The 23,912-nt window shown below is 42.7% G+C and overlaps 1 protein-coding gene across 1 annotated transcript in view; it reads right to left on the bottom strand.

The window, feature by feature from the left end:
- LOC309415173 (amyloid-beta A4 precursor protein-binding family A member 1-like) overlaps window positions 1-23,912 on the bottom strand; it is a gene marked incomplete at both ends in the record, with an annotated part of 103,541 nt that overhangs the window by 66,465 nt on the left and 13,164 nt on the right. The window contains 3 exons of the mRNA XM_082012613.1: window positions 5,333-5,478; window positions 7,694-7,733; window positions 12,085-12,183. Coding sequence (XP_081868739.1) covers window positions 5,333-5,478; window positions 7,694-7,733; window positions 12,085-12,183 — 285 coding nt within the window. The remainder of the gene's footprint in view (window positions 1-5,332; window positions 5,479-7,693; window positions 7,734-12,084; window positions 12,184-23,912) is intronic.

Here is a 23,912-nt window from a genome sequence, read left to right as displayed (position 1 = left end):
CTGCTAACTGACCTGGCCCTGCACAAACGAAACCCCTATCTACTGCGGAAGGAGATAAGGTCCCCATATTGCACATAAGGAACTGGCTGGGAAAGACAGCATGGGTTACTCCTTTTGCTCAGGGATCCAAGTGCACTTGGTAGGTAATGTGGAAGGATGGGGAAATCCAATGCGTACCTCAAGGAGATTTAACCTTGGGGGAAAATAACTCATGATTTGAATTGTATGATGCCATAGCTGTATGGAGAAGGATTGGAGACTTGAGGCCATGTGTGGACTACTGGGGACTGAATAATATTACCGTCAAGAACTGATAGCCCTTGCCCCTCATTCCTGAGCTGTTTTGCAACTGGAGTGTTTGCAGTGGGCGTGCTGGTTTACTAAACTGGATCTGAGGGGGGCTTATAATCTTATTTGCATTTGTCGGGGCAATGAGTGGAAAACTGCCTTTGTTTGCAAGTATGGCGATTTTGAGTACTGTGTGATGCCTGTTGGCCTGTGTAGTGCCCCTGACACCTTTCAGTGCTTTGTGAATGATGTCTTCTGTGATATGTTGGACAGTTATGTCATTGCATATCTGGATGACATTTTAGTTTACTTGACCACATAGGAGGAACATGTTGTCCATGTTTGGGAGGTTCTCTCCCACCTTTACCGCCATTGCCTTTATGCCAAGCTGGAGAAGCATGCCTTCTTCCAACAGTGTATGGACGTCTCAGGGTACTCAATGGGCCCTGAGGCATGAGCATGGACATGAAGATCAACACTGTTCGTCATTGGCAGGCTACCTCAATGGTGTGTGACGTGCAGTGCTTTTTGAGATTTGAAAATTTTTATCAGTGTTTTATTCGGAATTTTGCTCAAAAGGTAGCTCTGGTCACAGCACTGACTCGTAAGCATGTCCTTTTTTAGTAGATGCCTGAGGTTCAGGGGGCCTTTGATGACTTGATGACTCATGAGGTTCAACAAGGCCAAGTGCAGGGTCCTGCACCTGGGTCGGGGCAACACCCAGTATCAATACAGGTTGGGGAATGAAGGGATGGAGAGCAGCCCTGCTGAGAAGGACTTGGGGGTCCTGGTGGATGAAAAGCTGGACATGAGCTGGCAATGTGTGCTTGCAGCCCAGAAGGCCAACCGTATGCTAGGCTGCATCAAAAGAAGCGTGGCCAGCAGGTCGAGGGAGGTGATTCTGCCCCTCTAACTCCACTCTGGTGAGACCTCACCTGGAGTCCTGCATCCAGCTCTGGAGCCCTCAGCACGGGAAAGACATGGTGTCCTGGTTTCAGCTGGGATAGAGTTAATTTTCTTCACAGAAGCTAGTGTGAGGCTACGTTTTGGATTTGGGATGAGAAAATGTCAACAACATCCTGATGTTCTGAGTTGTAGCTAAGTAGTCAAGGACAGTCCAGCTTCTTGTGCTGGCCTGCTAGCAAGAAGGCTGGGGGTGCACAGGAAGCTGGGAGGGGACACAGCCAGGACAGCTGACTCAGGCTGGCCAAAGGGATATTCCATACCATATGACGTCATGCTCAGTATATAAAGCTGGAACGGAGAAGAAGGAAGGGGTGAAGGGACGTTCAGAGTTATGGCGTCTGTCTTCCCAAGTAACCATTATGCGTGATGGAGCCCTGCTTCCCTGGAGATGGCTGAACACCTGCCTGCCCATGGGGAGTGGTGAATGAATTCCTTGTTTTGCTTTGCTTGCGTGCGCGGCTTTTGCTTTACCTATTAAACTGTCTTTATCTCAAACCATGAGTTTTCTCCCTTTTACTCTTCTGATTTTCTCCCCTGTCCCACCGTGGGGGAGTTGAGTGAGTGGCTGCGTGGTGCTTAGTTGCCGGCTGGGACTAAACCATGACACACAGACCTGTTGGAGCGGGTCCAGAGGAGGGCCACAAAAATGATCAGATAGATGGAACACCTTTCCTCTGAAGAAAAGCTGAGAGAGTTGGGATTGTTCAGCCTGGAGAAGAGAAGGCTCCAGGGAGACCTTATTGCAGCCTTCCAGTACTTAAAGGGGGCTTATAAGGAAGATGTGAACAGACTTTTCAGCAGGGCCTGTAGCGATAGGACAAGGGGTAATGGCTTTAAATTAAAAGAGGGTATATTTAGACTAGATAGAAGGAAGAAATTTTTCACAATGAGTGTGGTAAAACACTGGAACAGATTGCCCAGAGAGGTGGTAGACGCCCCATCCCTGGAAACATTCAAGGTCAGGTTGGACAGGTCTCTGAGCAACCTGATCTAGTTGAAGATGTCCCTGCTCACTGCAGGGAGGTTGGACTACATGACCTTTAAAGGTCCCTTCCAACCCAAACTATTCTATGGTTCTATGACTTGAAGCAGGCATTTACTACTACCCAGGTTTTGGCCCACCCAGATACCAGTCGTCCTTTAGTATTGGAGGTAGATGCTTCTGCCCATGCCATTTGGGTGGTACTTTCTCAGCATGGTCCATCGGATGGACAGCTTCATCCTTGTGCCTATTTCTTCTGCCAGTTGACTGCTGCAGACAGGAATTCTGGTATCTGGGATGTTGGCCATCCATGAGGTGTTTGCTGAGTGGAGGCTCTTTCTCATGGGTCCTGCCAAGCCCGCTTTGGTACTGACTGACTATTGAAATCTGGAATGTTTTAGGAACCTGAAGTGCCTCTCTCCCCAGTTGACTTATCAGGCAACTTTTCTCTCAGTTTCTGTTCACTATCACCTACAGACTGGGCAAACAGAATGTTAGGGTGGATGCCCTCTCATGTCAGGAAGCCCCAGCAGGAGCTGCTGAAGCAGATCCACCCCCCTATAATTTTGTATCTCTGCAAAATTTTGTTGCATCCATGCTGGCCCATGCCTTTTTAAGTTCTGTGCATTGGGCAATGGTTGGTGATTCTTTGGTCATGCAGTTTCAGGCAGGGGATACAGAATCTGTAGGAGAAGGATGGTTGTCTGTATCTTGATGAGTGACCATATATCCCTGATGGCCCACTGCACATACGGTTCCTTCAGCACTGTTGGCATATGCTGACAGCAGGGCATGGTGGTCATTGGAAGACTGCATCGAGTCACACAGATGTACTGGTGGCCTATTGTACTTGCAGATGTCACGAGCTATTGTTCTTGCTTGCAGTGTCAATGCCCAGGCCAAGAAACCGACACAGAGGCTGCAGGGTCTACTACATCCCTTATCAACTCCTGAGTGGCCATGGTGAATTATTTCAATGGATTTTATTGTGAACTTGCCTGTGTCTCAGGGGCAGACAGAAGTGCTTGTGGTGGTAGACTTGTTTATGAAGGCTGCTATTTTTGTTCTACTAAAGAAGCTGCCCACAGCCCCTCAGACTGTGCATTTGTTTTTGCAACATGTGTTTTGCTGCCATGGCCTGCTGGATAGCATGGTGATGTATCAAGGGGCCCAGTTCACTGCCCAGTTCTGGAGGCAGCTTATGGGCCTGCTGGGGGTGCAACTGTCTTTCCTACCTGTATGTAGGTAGACCTACAGTCTAATGGTCAGACAGAGTGAGTGAACCAGATCCTGCAGCAGTATCTCCATTATTATATTAATTACCATCAGGATGACTGGGTCTCTGTGTTACCATTGGCAGAATTTGCCTATAACAGCAGTGTCCACTCTTCCATGCAGCAGACCCCTTTTTACGTGCAGTATGGTTTTCATCCCCATGACCACCCCACTACTCCAGAGGCTGCCCAGGGGGTTTCCCCTGTGAAAGGCAATACAACTTCCTTAGAAGTACAAATGCTACCTCAGACTATGAGCTTTTATCTCAGAGTCGATGTGACCTGAAGACCCAACTTAAGCTGGCTCTCACTGTCTGAGAACACCCCATACCCACGATAAAACAACAGAAGATTTACCTTTCAAAAAAACCCCAGACATATAACCACAGCCAGAATCGCAGTTGACCAGAATCCAGTATAACCCCTACACACACACACCTGCACGGGACATTGGTTTAGAACAATGATACATACACACCACTGATACATACATACACACCACCTGTACAGGACAAGCATGTACTGATCCTGCATGGGACAATTACATACTGATTACATGAACAATAGTAACTGATTAGCCCACCCCTTAACATGAATAATTTGATTGGTCTACACAACTGTACTATAACATATATAAACCCTGCTTTCCTCTATATATGGGGGTATTCCATGCATTAGGCTGGGACATCCCTGTGTGCATAGTTAAAAATAGGAGAATAAATTCCCTTGGTAATTCTATGCTAAGCATCCTTGTCTCCCTCCTCGGCCAGCAAAGAACTGACTTTTACACCCCTGAGGACTCCCCTGAGCAGTTGTGACATATACATTTGCTTCTTCAAGAACAGCTGGAAAAAGCAAAGGCTGCTTACAAAGACTATGCAGATAGATGTTGGTAACCAGCACCAACTTTGCGGTTGGGGACTATGTTCGGTTGTCTGGTGAACATGTTCTTTTGGTGCATTTTTTTTTCTAATTTAGACTACTGTTATCTTGGCCTATATAAAATCATGTCCCAGGTTAGTCTGGTCGCTTTTTTTCTGCAGCTTCCACATGCTCTCAAGATTCACCCTGTTATTCACGTCTCCCTGTTAAAACCCATTCACCCAGATCCCTTCTAGCGGCAACCTTAACCTCCGCCTCCAATTATGGTCCAGGGCCAGAGACATTATCACGTCTGGGCTATTTTGGATTCTAGGAGTACTGGAATCCATCCTGGGGTACCCTGCAATATTTGATTGATTGGGCAGGGTATGGCCCGGACGACCATTCCTGGGAGCCTGTGTCAGAGGTGCATACCCCAGCTAAGGTTCAGGCTTTTCATGTCCATTATCCCGCCAAGCCAGATCCACTGGAGGTTGTAGGGGCACACCCTTGGGGGTGGTGGTGGTGTCAGGTTTATTCTTGTATCTGTTCAAAGGAGATGATGTTCTGTAAATAGTATGTCTACATCTGCCCTGTTTGTCATCAGGAGAGCTAATAAAACTGGCTAGCAGGCAGAGCTCAGCCTCTTTGATCTATTACTTGCCTAGAGCCTTTGAATCATATGTCTTTGTCTCTCATTTTGAGCCTGCCCTGACAATTATAGATTTTTGGCTAACAGAACAGAGCAGAAGTACTGTACAAATTAGAATTATCTGGAACTTTTTTTCCTTTCACCCTTGTTCCAAAAGCATCATTAAATAAGTGGTTTATCTTGCAAAAAGAAAGATTAGTCACTTCACGTTTCTGAAACCACAGATAACCCAACATGAGAAGACTAAGTGTACAAGAAGTTCACAGCTTTAAAACACCAACTTGAGAAACAGCAATAGTCATCCCTCACCTTGATTCTGCTGACAGCCTCTTGTGCCTGCATCATTCTCACATTCTTGGAGGGAGTTTTGTCAGAAAGGAGTTGAGTGGAGCCAAGGTAATTGGCAGCAAAAATTATTCCATCAATCAAGTCTTCAGGATCACAAAGTCCAGGAACTACAAATACAGGGGGGAAAATCGCATTAAACCATAGTAAAAAAAAAAAATAATTCTGACTACTTGAGCCTGTACCTAAGGACTACTTCACTTTAACATGATGGCATGACAACCAATACTTTTAATCAAGGCATACAAAACACCGAGCATGTCTTCTCAACATCTCTCCAGCAGAAACTAATTGCTAATTCAGTTTCTCACAATAGAACATTCTCTTATAAGGCAGGGTTCACTCTAGAGCAAAATAATCTCTTTAGTTTTGTTCTTATATAGAAACAAGAATACTTAAATTGTTCTCTCAGCATTTTTAACAGGTAGTGGAATCTCCTCAAGAGTGCTTTACAATTATGATACACACACACACATAATAGAGGAGATCAATATTATCAAAATCACACTCGTTCCCAACAAGAGTATTATGTTGGGGGGGGAGGAGGTGTTAAAAAGATTTTGATGGTAAATATACAGAGCAAGGGTTATTGCGTTTGGAAAAAGTTACTGTCTTAGTCCTGCAAGATACTTAATGACTTCATCTCTCATCAGCTTCTGTGCAAAGTTAAAAGTCGATGAGGTATTTATCACCTCACAAGTCAGTACAGAGAAACATGTATAATATACAGGTTTTCAGGTGTTTGGGGATTATATCTGCAGAAGACAGGGCTTTTCTCTATATATGTTAAAATTCTCATGATCTGAGAAAAAGGAAATTTTACGCAAGAAGCTTCTTGTTTTGCTACAAGTAAGAAAAAAAAATCTATGTTCAAGGCCAGTGAAAATGTACAGATAGCCATCATTTGAGAGAATTTGAGAGAATTGGTAAAATTGTCTATATTTTATCAAGAAGTATAGTTTTGCTCTCTATTTTGCTAGGAACAAAACCTGATCCTTTTAGAACAGAGTTTTTAGTCAACTCAAGAGTTAGCCTGAGATTTAAGAGGTGCTAAAGCCTGAAGTTGAACATAACACAAAAATGCCTATTTTCTTCTAATTCACCAAAGATTACATTAATAAGGACTGAGAACTTTACCCCCAAAATGTCATTATATGACATCTAGAAGTGATACATATTGGCATATTATTGCTCAAGCCCTGAAACTATACAGTATTTTAATAGCTGATATTTGTTACTCTATGCATAACGGCATTATCACCACTTCCATTACCAAACCCTTTATAGCATAGTTCTTGATCAAAACACAAAATGTTAAACATAAGGTGGAAGAGGTACAGATAAGACAGGAAGCATATTCAAAAGGAGAGAGGAACTTTTTTTATTTTTATGAGATGTGAACACACTTGCAGAAGAACAGTATTGTTCTTCACAAGCCCCCCTCCATATATTATGGTAGAGTATGAAATTATCTGTTGAATAAAAGTGTAGTGCAGATGAAAGTTTTTCTCCGACTATCAATTACATGCATAAAACCAGTGTGTTTGATGTTTTAAGCAACTGCCCACTGGACCAATATCTCAGAGAATGCTAAGAGATTTTTTTATTTGTTGGGGGGCAGGGTCACACTTTAAAATGGTCTGTGACAGAGAAGAGGGCTGTCTACCAGACACAGATCCTTGAATTTCCAAACCTCAGCTAGTTTCAAAGCAATCTATGTAATTTAAATATAAATATATACTTTTAAAGACTAAACCAATGATAAAATTTACAGTCTAAAGACAGTACACTGTAAAGCAATCAAAGAATTCGAAGACATTCCAAATTAAATATGACATCAGCTTTTTTTTTGCCATTCTATAAAGCATAAGGGTTATTTAATCAGAGGATAAGTACCTGAAAATCAGTGCAAGTTTTCTCCTACTTGCCTGCCAATTAAATCTCAGTTTTGTGGCGATTTTGACTGTTTTGTCTAACCTCTATTCCTTATCAGACAAAAAATTACTCTCTACATACATTCACATACATTATGAATTCCTCGGGTTTTTTTTAAATCAGTGATTTAAATTATATTGATAACAACCCAGTAGAAAGGTGGCAGGAGCCATCAATAAAATGTTACATAATAAGAGAGAGATTTTACTCAACTTCCAAAAAAGCCTACTAGGGTTTAATTCAAATGCCAGATTGGACACAGTTTAATCTAAATCAGTTCATCCAACCTTAGCAAGTTTTATGTTCTGCACATAAAAATAAAGTTCTATACATTAAAAACATTTGAGTTCATATAATGAAAAAAAAATTAAGTTATGAAATATATCTTACCTTTAACATATGTTGGGAATGAAGCCAAGTTTTTTCTGGACTGTAATCAAGACAAATAAGATTTCAAACAGAACAAAGGATGCTTAAATACACATTAAAAATTCCTCCATAAAAATGAAATCACAGTAATAGTTATTAGCAAAAGATGGTGAGAGTTTATTAGGAAAATATTTACTTTCAAATTAAAAGTCTGACCAATTATTAGAGTGTTATTATCCCTAAATATGGTATATTCTATTAACATGTTCATCAAGCAGGCAACACAGTACATTATTTTGAATTAGCTCTTGGTTTTTGGCAACATGCTTCCTGACTACTAATTAGTGCTGTGCTCTCTTTAACAAACAGAAATACAGGAAAATATATAATCTCTCAAAGACATTTTCCAAATAAATACATATAGAGATATTTAAAACGGACCAATACTATTATTATTACTCATGACAAAAAGCATTCACTTGCTCTGTTAATTATGAACCAAATTTAATTACTTATTAGGATTGTTCTTGACAGGCTATGTAGCCACCTATATCTGCTGGAGTAAATGCATTTAATAACAGTTCTACACTGATTATGTTTATGCTGTAACAAGCACAAAAGCATATAAACATGCATTATTTAGACAATGAAAACTGCAAGCAAGGCATTTATTCCTTGTTTGTTTAATCAAGTAAAGAATCAAGTAAAGTCTCACTTTCATGAAAGGTGGACTAATAGAAAAAAACCAAAACAACCATCCTACATTCGTAAATGCATAGACTAAAATAATATCTCATTTCCAACTGTAATTTTCTATGAAAGACTCTGTGGCAACAATATAAACATCTAGAAACGATAACTTCAGGGAGACTCATAATTTTGTTATATTCAACAATATATAGATATGGGAGAATTTACTAAAGACAACTTTGTATAAAAGAACATGGTAATAGGTATACTAAAGCATATGCTGCTACTAAACCTTTCTGAAATAAATCTGAACCTCATTCTACAATGCATTAAATTTGGATCAACTCCTATATATATACACATACATATATCAAAACAAGATCCATGTATGATCAGGATGAAGTCCAGTGTCTCAGAAGAGGTTCAGTTGCATTTACATATTCACATATATACCAAGTTGTTTTCTTTTACGATAGGCAGTTTAACAGGTTCTGTACACTTGTGACAAATCAATCACTTGGGCAGTGCACACTTATGTGACAGGTAAATGACTAATCCAGTGAGTCTTTTCCATGTATTGTTACAAGGACACGAGGAATAAGTAATATTTTTCATCCTACTATGCTGTCCTCACTAAAATAATTGGCAGAAAACCAAAAAAGGCTCATGAAACAGAAAACAGAGCCTAGAGAACCTTAAAATACTTGGCCTTTCCTCATGAGAGTTGCTGAGTTGTCCAGCAAAATCATGAAAGCTCTTGTGGTGGATTTGGCAGTGTTAGGTTTATGGTTGGACGCGATCTTAAAGGTCTTTTCCAACCTAAATGATTCTATGATTCTTCTCAGAGACAATATCAGCAGAGAGAAATTTGTGACTAAGCAATGTGAAAATGCTTAAGGGAAATCAAATACTGAGAGGACACAAGCATTTCGTTTCAAATCAGGAGTGGCTGTTCTTTGGTTATTCAATTTGTTGTGATGACTTTATTTTTACTGCGCCATCTATACTCACTTCAATAATTGCATGCAATTGCTGCTACTGTGATGCTAGCAGAGATTCAATTAGCTGGATTCTGACAGTCCTAGAGAACAAAACAACTGTACACTTCCAAAAAATCAGAGGCAGCTTATCCACATAAGTATCCTTTTCAAAGCATATGTATAATTTTTTTAAAAAGACTCAAGGCTTAACCAAATTTTATGTATATAATTACAGGTTTGACAGATATTCAGTAATCTGACTAGCCAGTAAAACTTCATTTCAGGATAAAGCTGTGTAAACTAACATCAAATTAATGTTTTTATTACAAAGGCTCTACACAGACAATTTTTTCATTCATTATCCATGTCAAGAAACACTGATAAAACTAAAGTAATAACAAGGTATCAGATAACATTATTGAAAAAGGGGAATCAATTTTTAATTATATATCCATGAGTAATAAAAAAATAGGTAATTAATGTTGAATTGCTGTTTTTGTCCATCAACTGAACACTGTAAAACTTACATTTTAAATAAAGGTTTTGTTAAGACCTAAAAGTGTTTCCCAAAAATCATGAGGCTTTGCCATTATTATTTTTGTAAGGGAGGTACTAAACCATGCAGTGTTGCTTATTTGCATGCAAAAAAACCACAGCACCCCACAACACATCTGACTGAAATTACTTTTAACACTATATGTGATCACATATTGAAAACTAAAATGGGTAGCATCTTGTTAATTTTTTCCTTTGAGTGAGATTAATGATATCTAACAACTGTCAGCCTTTAGAGTTGTCACAAAGCAACTACATCTATAAACTGAATAAAGCCAGAGGCTTTAGCAAGCTACAGAATATTGTAGATGAAATGATAATGACACAGTCCAATACTGTTGAAGGCTTTGGTGCAGGACAAATTAAGGACAAAATTCCTAAGTCTTCTGAAAGCTTCCATCCCTTTCTAAATGCAAGCATAGATTTAAATTAATATATATACACAGGCTACAAGCTTTTTTTTTGCCCTAGATGATAATGAAGAAAAAAAAAAAGGAATGGACTAAGTCTTGTTTAAATTTCAACCAATATTTCTGGTTACAGTAGATTGGTTTATTCATTTGTAGAAGATACCATGGTGTTAGCTGATAGCTAAGCACAAGCAGACGACACCAAGTTGGGTGGGAGTGTTGATCTGCTGGAGGGTAAGAGGGCTCTGCAGAGGGATCTGGACAGGCTGGATTGATGGGCAGAGGTCAACTGTATGAGGTTTGATAAGACCAAGTGCCGGGTCCTGCCCTTTGGCCACAACAACCCCATGCAACGCTACAGGCTTGGGGAGGAGTGGCTAGAGAGCTGCCCGGCAGAAAAGTACCTGGGGTGCTGGTTGACAGTCGGCTGAACATGAGCCAGCAGTGTGCCCAGGTGGCCAAGAAGGCCAACAGCGTCCTGGCCTGTATCAGGAATAGTGTGGCCAGCAGGAGTAGGGAAGTGATTGTGCCCCTGTACTCGGCACTGGTGAGGCCGCACCTTGAATACTGTCTTCAGTTTTGGGCCCCTCACTACAAGAAGGATGTTGAGGTGCTGGAGCGTGTCCAGAGAAGGGCAACAAAGATGGTGATGGGTCGGAAGAACAAGTCTTATGAGGAGCAGCTGAGGGAACTCAGGTTGTTTAGCCTGGAGAAAAGGAGGCTGAGGGGAGACCTTATCGCTCTCTACAACTACCTGAAAGGGGGTTGTGGCGAGGTGGGTGTTGGTCTCTTCTCCCAAGTAACTAGTGATAGGATGAGAGGAAATGGCCTCAAGTTGCACCAGGGGACGTTTAGATTAGATATTAGGAAAATTTTCTTTTCTGAGAGAGTGGTCAAGCATTGGCACAGGCTGCCCAGGGAGGTGGTGGAGTCACCATCCCTGGAAGTGTTCAAAAAACTTGTGGACGTGGCCCTTCGGGACATGGTTTAGGGGGCATGGTGGTGTTTGGTTAACGGTTGGACTTGATGATCTCGAAGATCCTTTCCAACCTTAATGATTCTGTGATTCTGTGTATGAAGTTATCTGTCAGCAACTGTGTCTACTTGCTTACAGATCTCTGTTAACAAATCTAACACTGAAGTCTGAAAAAAAGTTTCTCATCTTATCTCAGTGGGACTAATGCAGTGTGGAAACCTGCCAGGTACAGGCCTTAACAAAACAAAATGAAGTGTATAGCTTGCTTTCAAGGAGCCCAGAGTCAGGACTCCTAGATTCTAGTTCCAGTTCTGTCTGTGAATCGTTGGCAGGCTATTGAGAAATCACTTATTCCTATCGGTCAGTTTGCTCATCAATAAGATAGTAGGCAGCATTAAATTACTACATTGGAAGGGCCTATTCACTGGGCTGAGAAATGTTACTTTCTTTATGGCAAGATATTCTCCAGAGATAAGGAAGAAGGCTAGCTCCTCTTGCCCTGAATACAGAGGTGACGTTGGCAGCTGTTCCTCAATAAAGCAATACCCTCTAGCCTGTTAAACAAGTGTTGTTATGGCCAAACATAGAGTAAGGAATGCCATCACAAATTGTTTTAGATACAGTATGTTATGCATTCAGTCAGACAGGGAGGCAAGCACAAAGGAAAAATGTCAAACCAGTTTTTTCTTTTTGTTGCTGTTTTGGTACAAGAGAGGAGATTACAAATGTACAAAGAGAAAAAGAAAATAGAAAGGCATAAGCAATACAGACAAGATGGTAGCTTTAAAAAGATTGCACTACCTCTTTATTAGTGGAGGTCTCTGCTGTACTGCAGACATCCTGATGATGTTGCCTACTTGGTTCAGCACCCCAGGGTGAAGAGGAATCAGGAGATAGAGACTAGACATGGTAAGAAAATAAAATTACATAATTTGAGTGACTGATGTAGAAATATCTCTGGTTTGACAGTGGGAATAAGAAATGAGGAAAACACCAAAACATGACAAACACTTTCTGAAGTGTTATAGCCCTTCCTTTTCATTGCAATGATCACACAGTCTTTTGGGATGTTGAGACATATCTAAACAGTTAAATTGTCACAGAAAACTTTTTTTCTTTGCCAATAATATATTAAATTAAGCATGTTGAAAAATTAATAGCTGGTAGACAACTGTGGTGGGTTCAACCCCATGCAACGCTACAGGATTGGGGAAGAGTGCCTGGAAAGCTGCCCAGCAGAAAAGGACCTGGGAGTGCTGGTTGACAGCTGGCTGAACATGAGCCAGCAGTGTGCCCAGGTGGCCAAGAAGGCCAACAGCATCCTGGCCTGTATCAGAAACAGTGTGGCCAGCAGGAGTAGGGAAGTGATTGTGCCCCTGTACTCGGCACTGGTGAGGCCGCACCTTGAATACTGTCTTCAGTTTTGGGCCCCTCACTACAAGAAGGGCGTTGAGGTGCTGGAGCGTGTCCAGAGAAGGGCAACGAAGCTGGTGAGGGGTCTGGAGCACAAGTCTTACAAGGAGTGGCTGAGGGAACTGGAGTTGTTTAGTCTGGAGAAAAGGAGGCTGAGAGGAGACCTTATCGCTCCCTACAGCTACCTGAAAGGGGGTTGTGGTGAGGTGGGTGTTGGTCTCCTCCCAAGTAACTAGCGATAGAATGAGAGGAAATGGCCTCAAGTTGTGCCAGGGGACGTTTAGATTAGATATTAGGAAAAATTTCTTCACTGAGAGAGTGGTCAAGCATTGGCACAGGCTGCCCAGGGAGGTGGTGGAGTCACCATCACTGGAAGTATTCAAAAAACGTGTAGACGTGGCACTTCGGGACATGGTTTAGGGGGCATGGTGGTGTTGGGTTGATGGTTGGACTTGATCTTAAAGGTCTTTTCCAACCTTAGTGATTCTGTGATTCTGTGATTCTGTGACCTCGGTCAGCTGCCACACACTCAACCAGCCACTCTCTCACTCCCCCTCCTCAACAGTACAGGGGAAGAAGATGGAAAAGCTTATGGGTCGAGATAAAGACAGGAAGACCACTTACCAATTACTGTCATGTACTTGAGGAAAATTCATTTAGTTTTTGCCAATGAAAGTAGATTTAGATTGTGAGAAACAAAGATAAAAATTGAAACAACACCTTCCCCAAACCCCTACCACTTTTTCCCAGGCTCAACTTCACTCCTTCATTCCCAACTCTATTTCTCCACACCCCGAGCAATGCAGGGGGGATGGGAAACAGGAGATTTAGGTCAGTCCATAACAGTTCCTCTCTGCCGCTCCTTCCTCCTCACATTTTTCCCCTGCTCCATCATAGGTCCTCTCCACAAGCTGCAGTTCCTGTCAGGAAAAATCTGTGTGGTCCTTGCTTTGCCAGATCAGTACAGTTTGTCACTAATAGTAAAACAGTCAAATACTATCCTTCTAGCTTCATAAGCAATTATTACATCCCTTCTCTAAGCCAGCTAGTGTTATAATACTGAAATATGACTATATTTCTGCTTTGAGATGGCAGCAAAAATAACTCAGAAGCAAATTCTTGGCTGCATTCCCACCCCAGCTTAAATCTTGAACTCTATCAAATATTATGCTATTGTGAAATATGTTCATCTGATTCGTGTGATGAAGTGTAATCTTCTGTACTTTTATGGATTTCTCCTGCACCATAAAAAGGGGTATTTTACAGGAGAAAGTTAAACTACTTTGCTGGTATATCAGCTCAAACCAGTTTGACCACTGACCGCATAGTATTGTGTAAAGAAAGTGCATGCATAAGGTTTGGGGTCATCCTGGGGGCACGCCGAGGAAGATTCGAGAAGACTCTAGCAGGAGAAGAGGGCATGCGCTGAAGAAGACATGCCTGTTCATTAATATGTATTAGAAGACACGCCTGTTCATGAATATGTATTAGCGAACAGGATCACGCTGAGGAAGATTCGAGAAGATTCTAGAAGGAGAAGAGGGCATGCGCCGAAGAAGACACGCCTATTCGTGAATACGTATTAACGGACAGGATATAAACCAGGAACAGGAACTGTACCATGTGCGTCTTGGTGGAGCAGAGACTCCCGGCGCACCCAGCGCTGTTTGCTTGCGTCTATTTGCTTAATAAATTGTAAATCTGAATTGGAATCCTGTTTGGGACTAAATCATTTATAACACTATGAAATCTTATTTCTGCTGCTTTTTCTTCATAAACACACAACAACAAAAAAATCCACCCCCCTCCTCCTTTTCCTCATTTCTTGAAAAGGCCTATCTTGTATGTTTACTAAAAAGAAATTCCAGAATCACGTTCAACTAGTAGAGGCTACCAAAGAGTTAGAAAGCAATTCTTTATACAGATGCATCCTAGGTAAACAGTAGCCCTTGCTTTTTCTTTTTTTTAATTCACAACTGTGGGGCAAAAAAAGACATACAGAAAAGGTGATTTTGTGAAATGGCACCTAGAATATGGGAATATACTTGCACTATGAAAATGATGAATCATCTATCACCCATAAGAACCCTAGCACTCTCACAAGTACTTTGAGTTATATACTTCCTAACTTACTATGTGACATAAAATGTTACAGTTCTGTGCTGACTCAACTGCACAAGTATCATTTCCTATTCCCTTGGGAAAGCATTCCCATCACATTCCTATTCCCATTAGAATATAATACTGTTTATATTAAGGTTAAACATAAAAGGACATAAAAGTTGTGAAATACTGTCAACCTAACAATGACATCATATACAGGTATTGGAAGACTGAGCTTTAAGCAGTAAGCAAAGAGACAAAAAAAAGCATATGATTCTTCAACACCAAATGTATCCACAAAGAATTCTCTGAAAAACCTGAAAGCTCTCATATTCATATGCCAAAAAAATAATAAAAAAAGCTTTTACATAAACTAATCTAAATGATGACATATAGAAATTCAGCACTGCTTAAAATGTGTTAATGGTTGTTCCAGTAGCTGTGGAGTAACAGGGCACGGACTCTGGCGGGGTTTCAGGCCAAAGACCTTTATTGCTACAAGTGCCCGCTTTTTATCCAGTTACAGCTCTTTCACGCGCCACAAAATACGCCCTGGTTGGTTACCACACACAGTCCACACACTTCTCCACAGTCAGGATTCGCTGCCTGCAGGTGTCCACGCGCTCCTTTACTTCCTCTTAGTTGTTTACCACAGCTCCTTCTCCTCAAGGCTGAGCCCTGCAGGTGTCCAGCTGTTTACCAGCTTCTCAGTGCCACAGCTCCTTCTCCTCAAGGCCGAGCTGTGCAGATATCCAGCTGTTTACCAGCTTCTCAATGCCACAGCTCCTTCTCCTTAAGGCCGAGCCCTTGCAGGGTGATCCCAACATCTCCCCCTTTTTGTTTATCTATAAACAAAACCTGATGGATCATTCGCAACCTGAGGACTGTGAGGAAGATGGACCATCTGTACATTCTTGTATCGTCCTGCGCCGTGAACTCAGCCCAGCAGTCGGTAGGTGCCAGCTTTACGTGGGCGTCCCCACGGAGGCAACGGTGGCCTTGCCGTACACCGATCCCCCTGCTCTTCGGGAAATCCCGGTATTTATACATTTGCCAAGGAACGAGTTTCGACACACGTGGCCAGCGAGTGTCGGAACTCACCTCCATTGTCACCTTTTAACACAGGGAGCCTATGGCGCATGTGCCCGCTGGCCAGACGTGCTGCACACACCACAGCCATCCCATCTATTGGTTCGTAGGCTTTGTTCACACGGCATCTTACCATAATCCAGCAGTCGCATATCAACTATGCTTAAGCCAATAGCAGAATGTTACAAGGCAATCAATTCTAGCTGTACTACTCCTAGCGATGGAAACTATTCCTAGCGATGGAAAAAGCGCTTGTACAAAACTATGAAAACCAATATTATATCTTACCAAAGGACTTGTAGTTATAGAGCGGTTTGCCCTAAAAGCTTTCCATGTTCCTCTTATGATACCGTGAATTTCAGTGTGATTTACCCATACATTTTCTTTTGGCTGAGGTGGCAACCAGATTGCGACGACACCTGATAGTGTCAGGATGTGTCCGACGATGACGATGGAGACTGTTTCACCCATGGTTTTACCCATTTTGCGGGTACCCAACGAGTTCCAGAATCTGTAATGACACAAGCATAACCTCGTCCCCAGGTTAGCAGTTGAAAAGGTCCTTCCCACATATTCTTCTCCAAATTTTTAACTTTTACTTTCATATTTTGTGTTAACTCACATAGGCTTCCTGTCATTCCTTTTACATGTTTTATTATGGGAGGTACTGTTTCTCCTTCTGCTAGATGCAAATAATTTAACACAAGGCTTTATTCAAACATTCTTGGGGTGGTGTGGTAGCCTCTCCCCCTTTTTGTTTTTGCAATAAACGCTTCAGGGAATGATTCATTCGTTCAACAATAGCTTGTCCAGTTGGGGAATGTGGTATTCCAGTAACATGCGTCACTCCCCATTGAGCAAAAAATGGTTGGGTTGACTGGGCTACATAACAAGGACCATGATCGGTTTTAATTTGTAGGGGTATACCATGGGCTGCAAATGCAGCTCGCAAATGCTTTTGTACACGTCTACTAGTTTCTCCTGTTTGTGCAGTGGCCCAAACTACTGCAGAATAGCAATCAACTGAAACATGAACATATTTAAATCTTCCAAAGTCCTGATAACAGATTCAACAATGGTGTCATTTCTACATTTGTTATTCCACAAATATTATGAATCCAATTCAAATCTCCCACTAATTTTTGAACATCGTTCAATGTTCTGATTTCGGTTCTTAAATTCTGTGAATTTTTTCTTTTTTTTTTTTTTTTTTTCTCCCAGGAATTACAAATACAAGTGTATTCCATGGACTTGTAGTGGGTTTAATATGTTTCTTTTCTAATTGCTCTTTTACCAATTCCTGTAGCTTAGCGACCTTTTCTTGAGATAGCGGCCATTGATCCACCCAAACCGGTGTATCAGTTTTCCATGTCAATTTGAGTATTAGTCGCTCCTCAATGGCTGCTCCACAAAATGTTCAGGAGTGCTACTTAGAACACAATTCATTTGTCCCAAAACGTCTCTCCCTAGCAAATTGATTGGGATTGGAGCTACATATGATTTTACTGTTACTGTATACACTTCTGGGTTCTTACATTGCAAGAGTACTGAACTTTGCATGGTATTAGAGACGCCTCCGACCCCAATCAACCCATGGCTGGATTATGTGTTGGCCAGGTTGCAGGCCAGTCCCTGCTGGAAATAATGGTTACATCCGCTCCCATATCTATTAGCATATGACAACTCCATTCTTTTGGGTCTGCTTGGTTGTTGCAAAAAGTCATTTTTGAGGTAGGTTGTCATTGCCCTATTTCGACCGCCCAAAAAACTTCTGGCAGATTGCAAGTTACCCAAAATTCTCTATCCCCCCAACTCTGTTACACCGTATACACCGTGGGGAGAGCGTCTTACTCAAATATACTCTTTGATTCCCTGCAAAAGAAATGATACATTTGTGACAATAATTACAACGACATAGAACAAACCCACAACACCGTTTTATAAACATGGCATATTGAATTTCCTGCTCTTGAACGTCCAGGGAGTGCTGCTGGGATAGTCAATGAGCCGTCATTCCCCATACAAAAGAGTGAAAGCGTCAGCTGGCGGTACGTCGGAGTTGACTGCGTCCGTGGGACGTGTGACAGGATCTTCTGATCTTACTGCCGGCTGTACCGACCTGGCCGGTACCCACTTCGCTCCATCCCCTCCCCCTGTGCCAAGGCCTCTTGTCTCATGCTTTGCCAATGTTGGGCAGGGTCGTATCTCGACTTGGGGGAAGGATCGCCCCAGGCAGCTCCCTCCTGTTGCGGCATGAGCGACCAGCGCTCATGTTCCAGGTCAGGAGGCGGGGGCCAAGGAGGACTCGCCACTTCCGTTGGTTGCGTTAGCGGTGGGACGGGGGTGTGGGTGGGGGGCGTGGGTGGGGATCGCTCGTTCTCATCATCCCCAGCTCGGCCTCCCTTCTCCCCCCGAGGCTGTGGCAGCGGCAGCTGCTGCGGCCGCCGTCCGCTCTGATTTTATCGCCTTTATAGTCTCTGACTAATCGCCAGGTTGTTAACACTTTCGCAGCCGTATGATCCTCTTTAGAGGCTGCCTCAAACACCAATTTTCCTGCTTTGTCCCAAGTATCTAGCTCAAAAACTGTTGCAGAGTCTGCTGCTAGCCCCTGGCTCTTCAAAAATGCTAACAATAATCACAGAGTTTGTTCATCATAAGTAATCCCCCTTTTCTTCAAATTTTTTACTATAATACAAAGGATTGCTTTTTCTTCTGAAGATATTTGCGACCCCATTACTTAATGTCCCCAGCTGCTCACCTCTTTGGTGATTATTCATCCAGACTGCAGCTCTGGTCTGCTGCTATTTTCCCCTGCAGCTCTGGTCCGCTGCTACTTTCTCCTGCAGCTCTGGTCCGCTGCTATTTTCTCCTCAGGTGGGCTACTCCACCGGTCGTCTCTTCCTATGATTTGTGTCCCTGTTTGGGCGCCATTTGTGGAGTAACAGGGCACGGACTCTGGCGGGGTTTCAGGCCAAAGACCTTTATTGCTACAAGTGCCCGCTTTTTATCCAGTTACAGCTCTTTCACGCGCCACAAAATACGCCCTGGTTGGTTACCACACACAGTCCACACACTTCTCCACAGTCAGGATTCGCTGCCTGCAGGTGTCCACGCGCTCCTTTACTTCCTCTTAGTTGTTTACCACAGCTCCTTCTCCTCAAGGCTGAGCCCTGCAGGTGTCCAGCTGTTTACCAGCTTCTCAATGCCACAGCTCCTTCTCCTCAAGGCCGAGCTGTGCAGATATCCAGCTGTTTACCAGCTTCTCAATGCCACAGCTCCTTCTCCTTAAGGCCGAGCTGTGCAGATCAACGCCACAGCTCCTTCTCCTTAAGGTCGAGCCCTGGCAGGGTGATCCCAACAAGTAGCATCACAAAAATCCTAAGCTAGTCTTGTCTACAGAATATTATTCTTATTGACCTATCAGAAAGATCATACAGCTGCCTTCTAGGAACTGTCTTTCCATGTTTGTTACAAAAGTTTCTGAAAGAAAGTAGCCTGGTCAGTAGCCTGACCAACTCCCACCCAAATCCAAACATCATACTATCTACAGTGTGCTGCAAGACATGCAATTAGAGTTATTCCCAAGTTTATGTCCAAGTTTTGTCTTTGAAGAATAATTGCCTGTTTGTCTTCCTCAGCAAAATGAAAGCACAGAGGTACAATATACAACGTACACTACAGCCCACAAGTAGCTTTTATACCAATAGCAAGAAATATTTGATACATCATGGAGGATTTATGCAGCTACTTGAAAACACTATAAACTAATGTCTAAAGAAAATGTCCAATACTGCTTCTTTAAGAGTAATAGAACTGGTTTAGAAACCTAACTAAAACTTTGTCAAGATACAAACAATAAATGAATGTCAGTCTTCCTATTATTACAACAGAAAACTCTGCTACTGACTTGTAAAGTGCTTTTTTTTCCAGGATTCTTAATAATAATAAGCACCTGCAACCTTTTTTTTTCCTCCTCCTTGAAGACCTACCTACATTTCTCTTTTAGCCCAGTACATCCAAAAATTCTCCATCTTAATTGCATTGCTTCAGTCTAACAATGTGATCCACTTCACCTGAGAGTCCTTCACTGCCCTTTACAATGGGATTTAATAACAAAACTCATAATAGGAAAGACAATAGCATCAAACCTATCCTGCTCAACCCAGTTGGTTAGAATGTCTTCTAATACTAAAATCTGCTCGTTTTAGAGGAGTGATGCTGTTTACCAATTTTTTGCAGCAGTATATCTCAAGACCTATGATTTGCGCACTGCATACATCTTCTATTTGTACCTTTAAATGTCTCCTTCCCATACTCAGCTAAGAGCATTCACAACATACAATTGCCGGGTGGAGATAGCTCTTGCCTATCATTCTTCCGTAGGAGACTAGTTTGAAGATACAGGGCCCTGCCCTTCCAGAAGGCGTATATATGAGAATATATACCTAGGACAACCATGGCCTTTTCTAAAGGGAATCCCTGTATGCCGTTCTCTCTGATGTGTATGTGCCAAAAAATCAATGCTGGTTCATCATGCATTGTTCAGGAGGGCATGAACTGCACTTCTCCAGTTCTATGCACAAAATATCTAATCTAATTGCAGCTGCATAGCCTTTTCCATACAGTGTCAGTTGCTCGATGTCATTATTCTTGCCACTATGCAAAATGAACTGATATTATATTTAAAAACAGATGATACAAAACTGGAAGAAGTGGCTGATACTCCAGAGAGTTGTGCTGCCATCCAGAGGGACCTTGACAAAATGAGAAATGGGCCAACAGGAACGTCATGAAGTTCAGCAAAGGGAAATGACAAGTCCTGCACATGGGGAGGAACAACCCCAGACACCAATACATGCTGGGGGCCACCCAGCTGGAAAGCAGCTTGGCAGAAAAAGAACCAGGGGTCCTGATGGATACCAAGTTGAACATGAGCCAGCAATGTGCCCACACAGCAAAGGCAGCCAACAGCATCCTGGGATGCATTAGGAAGAGTGTCACCAGCAGGTTGAAGGAGGTGATCCTTCCCCTCTACTCAGCACTGGTGAGGCCACAAACAGAGTCCTGTGTCCAGTTCTGGGCTCCCCAGTGCAAGAAAGACATGGACATACTGGAGCCAGTCAAGCAAAGGGCCATGAAGTTGATTAAGGGATTGGAGCATCTCTCATGAAAGGAGGGGATGAGAGACTTGGGACTGTTCATTCTGGAGAAGAGAAAGATCAGGGCGGATCTTATCAATCTATATAAATAGCTGATGGGGCGTGTAAAGATGACAGAGCCAGACTTTTTTTTTTTTTTTTTTAAATACACCATGAGGGCCATTGAACACTGGAACAGATGGTGGAGGCTGCGTCCTTCAAGACATTCAAAACCTGACTGGACAATATCCTGGGCAATCCACTCTAGCTGCCCCTGCTTTGAGCAGGGGGGCTGAATGAGACAATCTCCAGTGGTCCCTTCCAACCTCTGATACTCTCCCTCACAGTATCCTTCTGGACAAGTTGTCCAACTGTAGGATGAACAGGTACACAGTGGGCTGGGTGAAGAACTGGCTGAAGGGCAGGGCTCAAAGAGTTGTAGTGAATGGGGCTACATCTGGTTGGCAACCAGTCACCAGCAGTGTTCCTCAGGGCTCAATTCCAGAGACAGTTCTGTTCAATATATGTATCATTGATCTGGATGCAGGAGCTGAATGCACGATTAGCAAGTTTGCTGATGATACCAAACTGGGAGGTGCTGTTGACTCTCTTTGAGGGACAAGAGGCCTTGCAGAGGGATAGATTGGAGCACTGGGCTATGATTAATGGGATGAAATTTTAAAAAGTCCAAATGTCAGATTCTGCACCTGGGACACAGTAATGCTGGATACAAGTATAAATTGGGAGAGGAGTGGCTGGAGAGCAGTCCTACAGAAAGGGATCTGGGGGTGCTGGTTGACAGCAGGCTCAATATGAGCCAGCACTGTGCCCTGGCAGCCAAGAGGGCAAACCACATCCTGGGGTGCATTAAATACAACATAACCAGCCATTCAAGAGAGGTGATTATCCCTTTGTATTTAGTGTTGCTGTGGCCTCACCTTGAATACTGTGTGTGTTCAGTATTCTGTAACCAGAATATAGTTCTGGGCCCCACAATTGAAGAAGGTTGTTAAGGTCCTGAATGTGTCCAGAGGAGGACAACAAAGCTGGTGACAGGGTTGGAAGGCATGTCCTATGAGGAGTGTTTGATGACACTGGGTTTGTCTAGTTTGGAGAAAAGGAGGCTGAGGGGCGACCTCATTGCTCTCTACAGCTTCCTGAGGAGGGGAAGAGGGGAGGGAGGTGCTGATCTCTTCTCCCTGGTATCCAGTGACAGGACGCATGGGAATGGTTTAAAGCTGCGTCAGGGGAGGTTTAGACTAGACATTAGGAAGTATTTCTTTACTAAGAGGGTGGTCAAACACTGGAACAGGCTGGTTAATGCCCCATGCCTGTCAGTGTTTAAGAGACATTTGGACAATGCTCTTAATAACATGCTTTAATTTTTGGTCAGCCCTGAAGTGGTGAGGCAGTTGGACTAGATGATTGTTGTAGGTTCCTTCCAATTGAATAGATCTATTCTATTCTTCTATGATTCTATGAAAAGGAGGCACTTATGAGGCCATATTCAGTGATGGCCAAGTCTTGCTTAAAAAAGATTTCTGGTTAATAGAAGTTAGAAGGATAAGCAATCGGATCATTTCACTTGAGTTAGAGTTTTTCTCAAGCTTCAAATACATTTAGCACAAGGATACTAACATATCTTTCAATTTTCCTCAAACACATAAGTATACAACTGCAACAGAAACAAGATGTCTGGAGCTCATTCATCTCCTCTGAAACTATACATCACTAAATGAGATTGCATAAGGCACTTGTCAGTAAATACTTCACATCATTCAATATTAAATAGGTACTTGAATCGATTATTTATTCACATAAGTTTGTTAACTACCTTCTACATCACATGACTACCACAGTTTTTTATGATAGAATTGTCCATGAGCACTGAGCTGTTAGCATTTTTCTTTTTCATATACCTACAAAGCATTTCTTTTGGATAAAAATACATAGAATCACAGAATAGCCCAGTTTGGAAGGGATCTCGAAAGATCATCTTGTCAAAACTGTCATGGGAAAGGGAGCCTAGATGAGATTATCTAGCACCTTGTCCAATCGCATCTTGAAAACCTCCAGAGATGAGGACTCTACCACGTCCCTGGGGATGTTGTTCCAGTGAATAAGTGTTCTCACTGTAAAAAATTTCTCTCTTATGTCGAGATGAACCCTCTCCCGGTGCAACTGGTACCCGTTGCCCCTTGTCTTCTCCATGCGACTCTCTGTGAAAAAAGAGCCTCCATCCTCTTTGTAGCCACCCTTTTACATACTGGAATACCGTGATGAGGTCCCCCCGAGCCTTCTCTTCTCCAGGGATAAAAAAAACTAACTCCTTCAGTCTTTCCTCATAGGGCAGGCTCTCCAACCCTTTGATCATCTTCGTGGCCCTCCTTTGGACCCTCTCCAGTCTGTCTGCATCTTACTTGAATTGTGGGGACCAGAACTGGACACAGTACTCCAGGCGTGTCCTGACAAGTGCTGAGGAGAGTGAGATGATCACATCTCTACCTCTGATAGTAACGCCCCTGCGGATGCAGCCCAGGATCCAATTTACCTTTGTTGCTGCAGAAGCACACTGCTGACTCATGTTCAGCTTGTTGTCCACCAGGACCCCCAGGTCCCTTTCAGCAAGGCTGCTCCCCAGCCACAGAGATCCTGTGAGCCTGTACTGGGCTCTTTGGTTATTCTGACCCAGGTGCAGGACTTTGCACTTGTCTTTGTTAAACTTCATACTGTTCTTGCTAGCCCACTCTTCCAGCCTGTCCAGGTCTCTCTGTAAGATGGTTCACCCTTCTGACATGTCCATCTGTATGGGATCACCCGGCTAAACTGGTTTCGGAGCACAAAGGCGAAATGCAGGGAGTTGTAATTTGACTCAGCTTCATCTCA

The sequence above is a fragment of the Phaethon aethereus genome (assembly GCF_964289735.1).
Source record: "Phaethon aethereus genome assembly, chromosome: W".
NCBI lineage: Eukaryota > Metazoa > Chordata > Aves > Phaethontiformes > Phaethontidae > Phaethon > Phaethon aethereus.
Note: the sequence above shows the minus strand (reverse complement) of the source record. Positions and strands in the feature narration are given on the sequence as shown.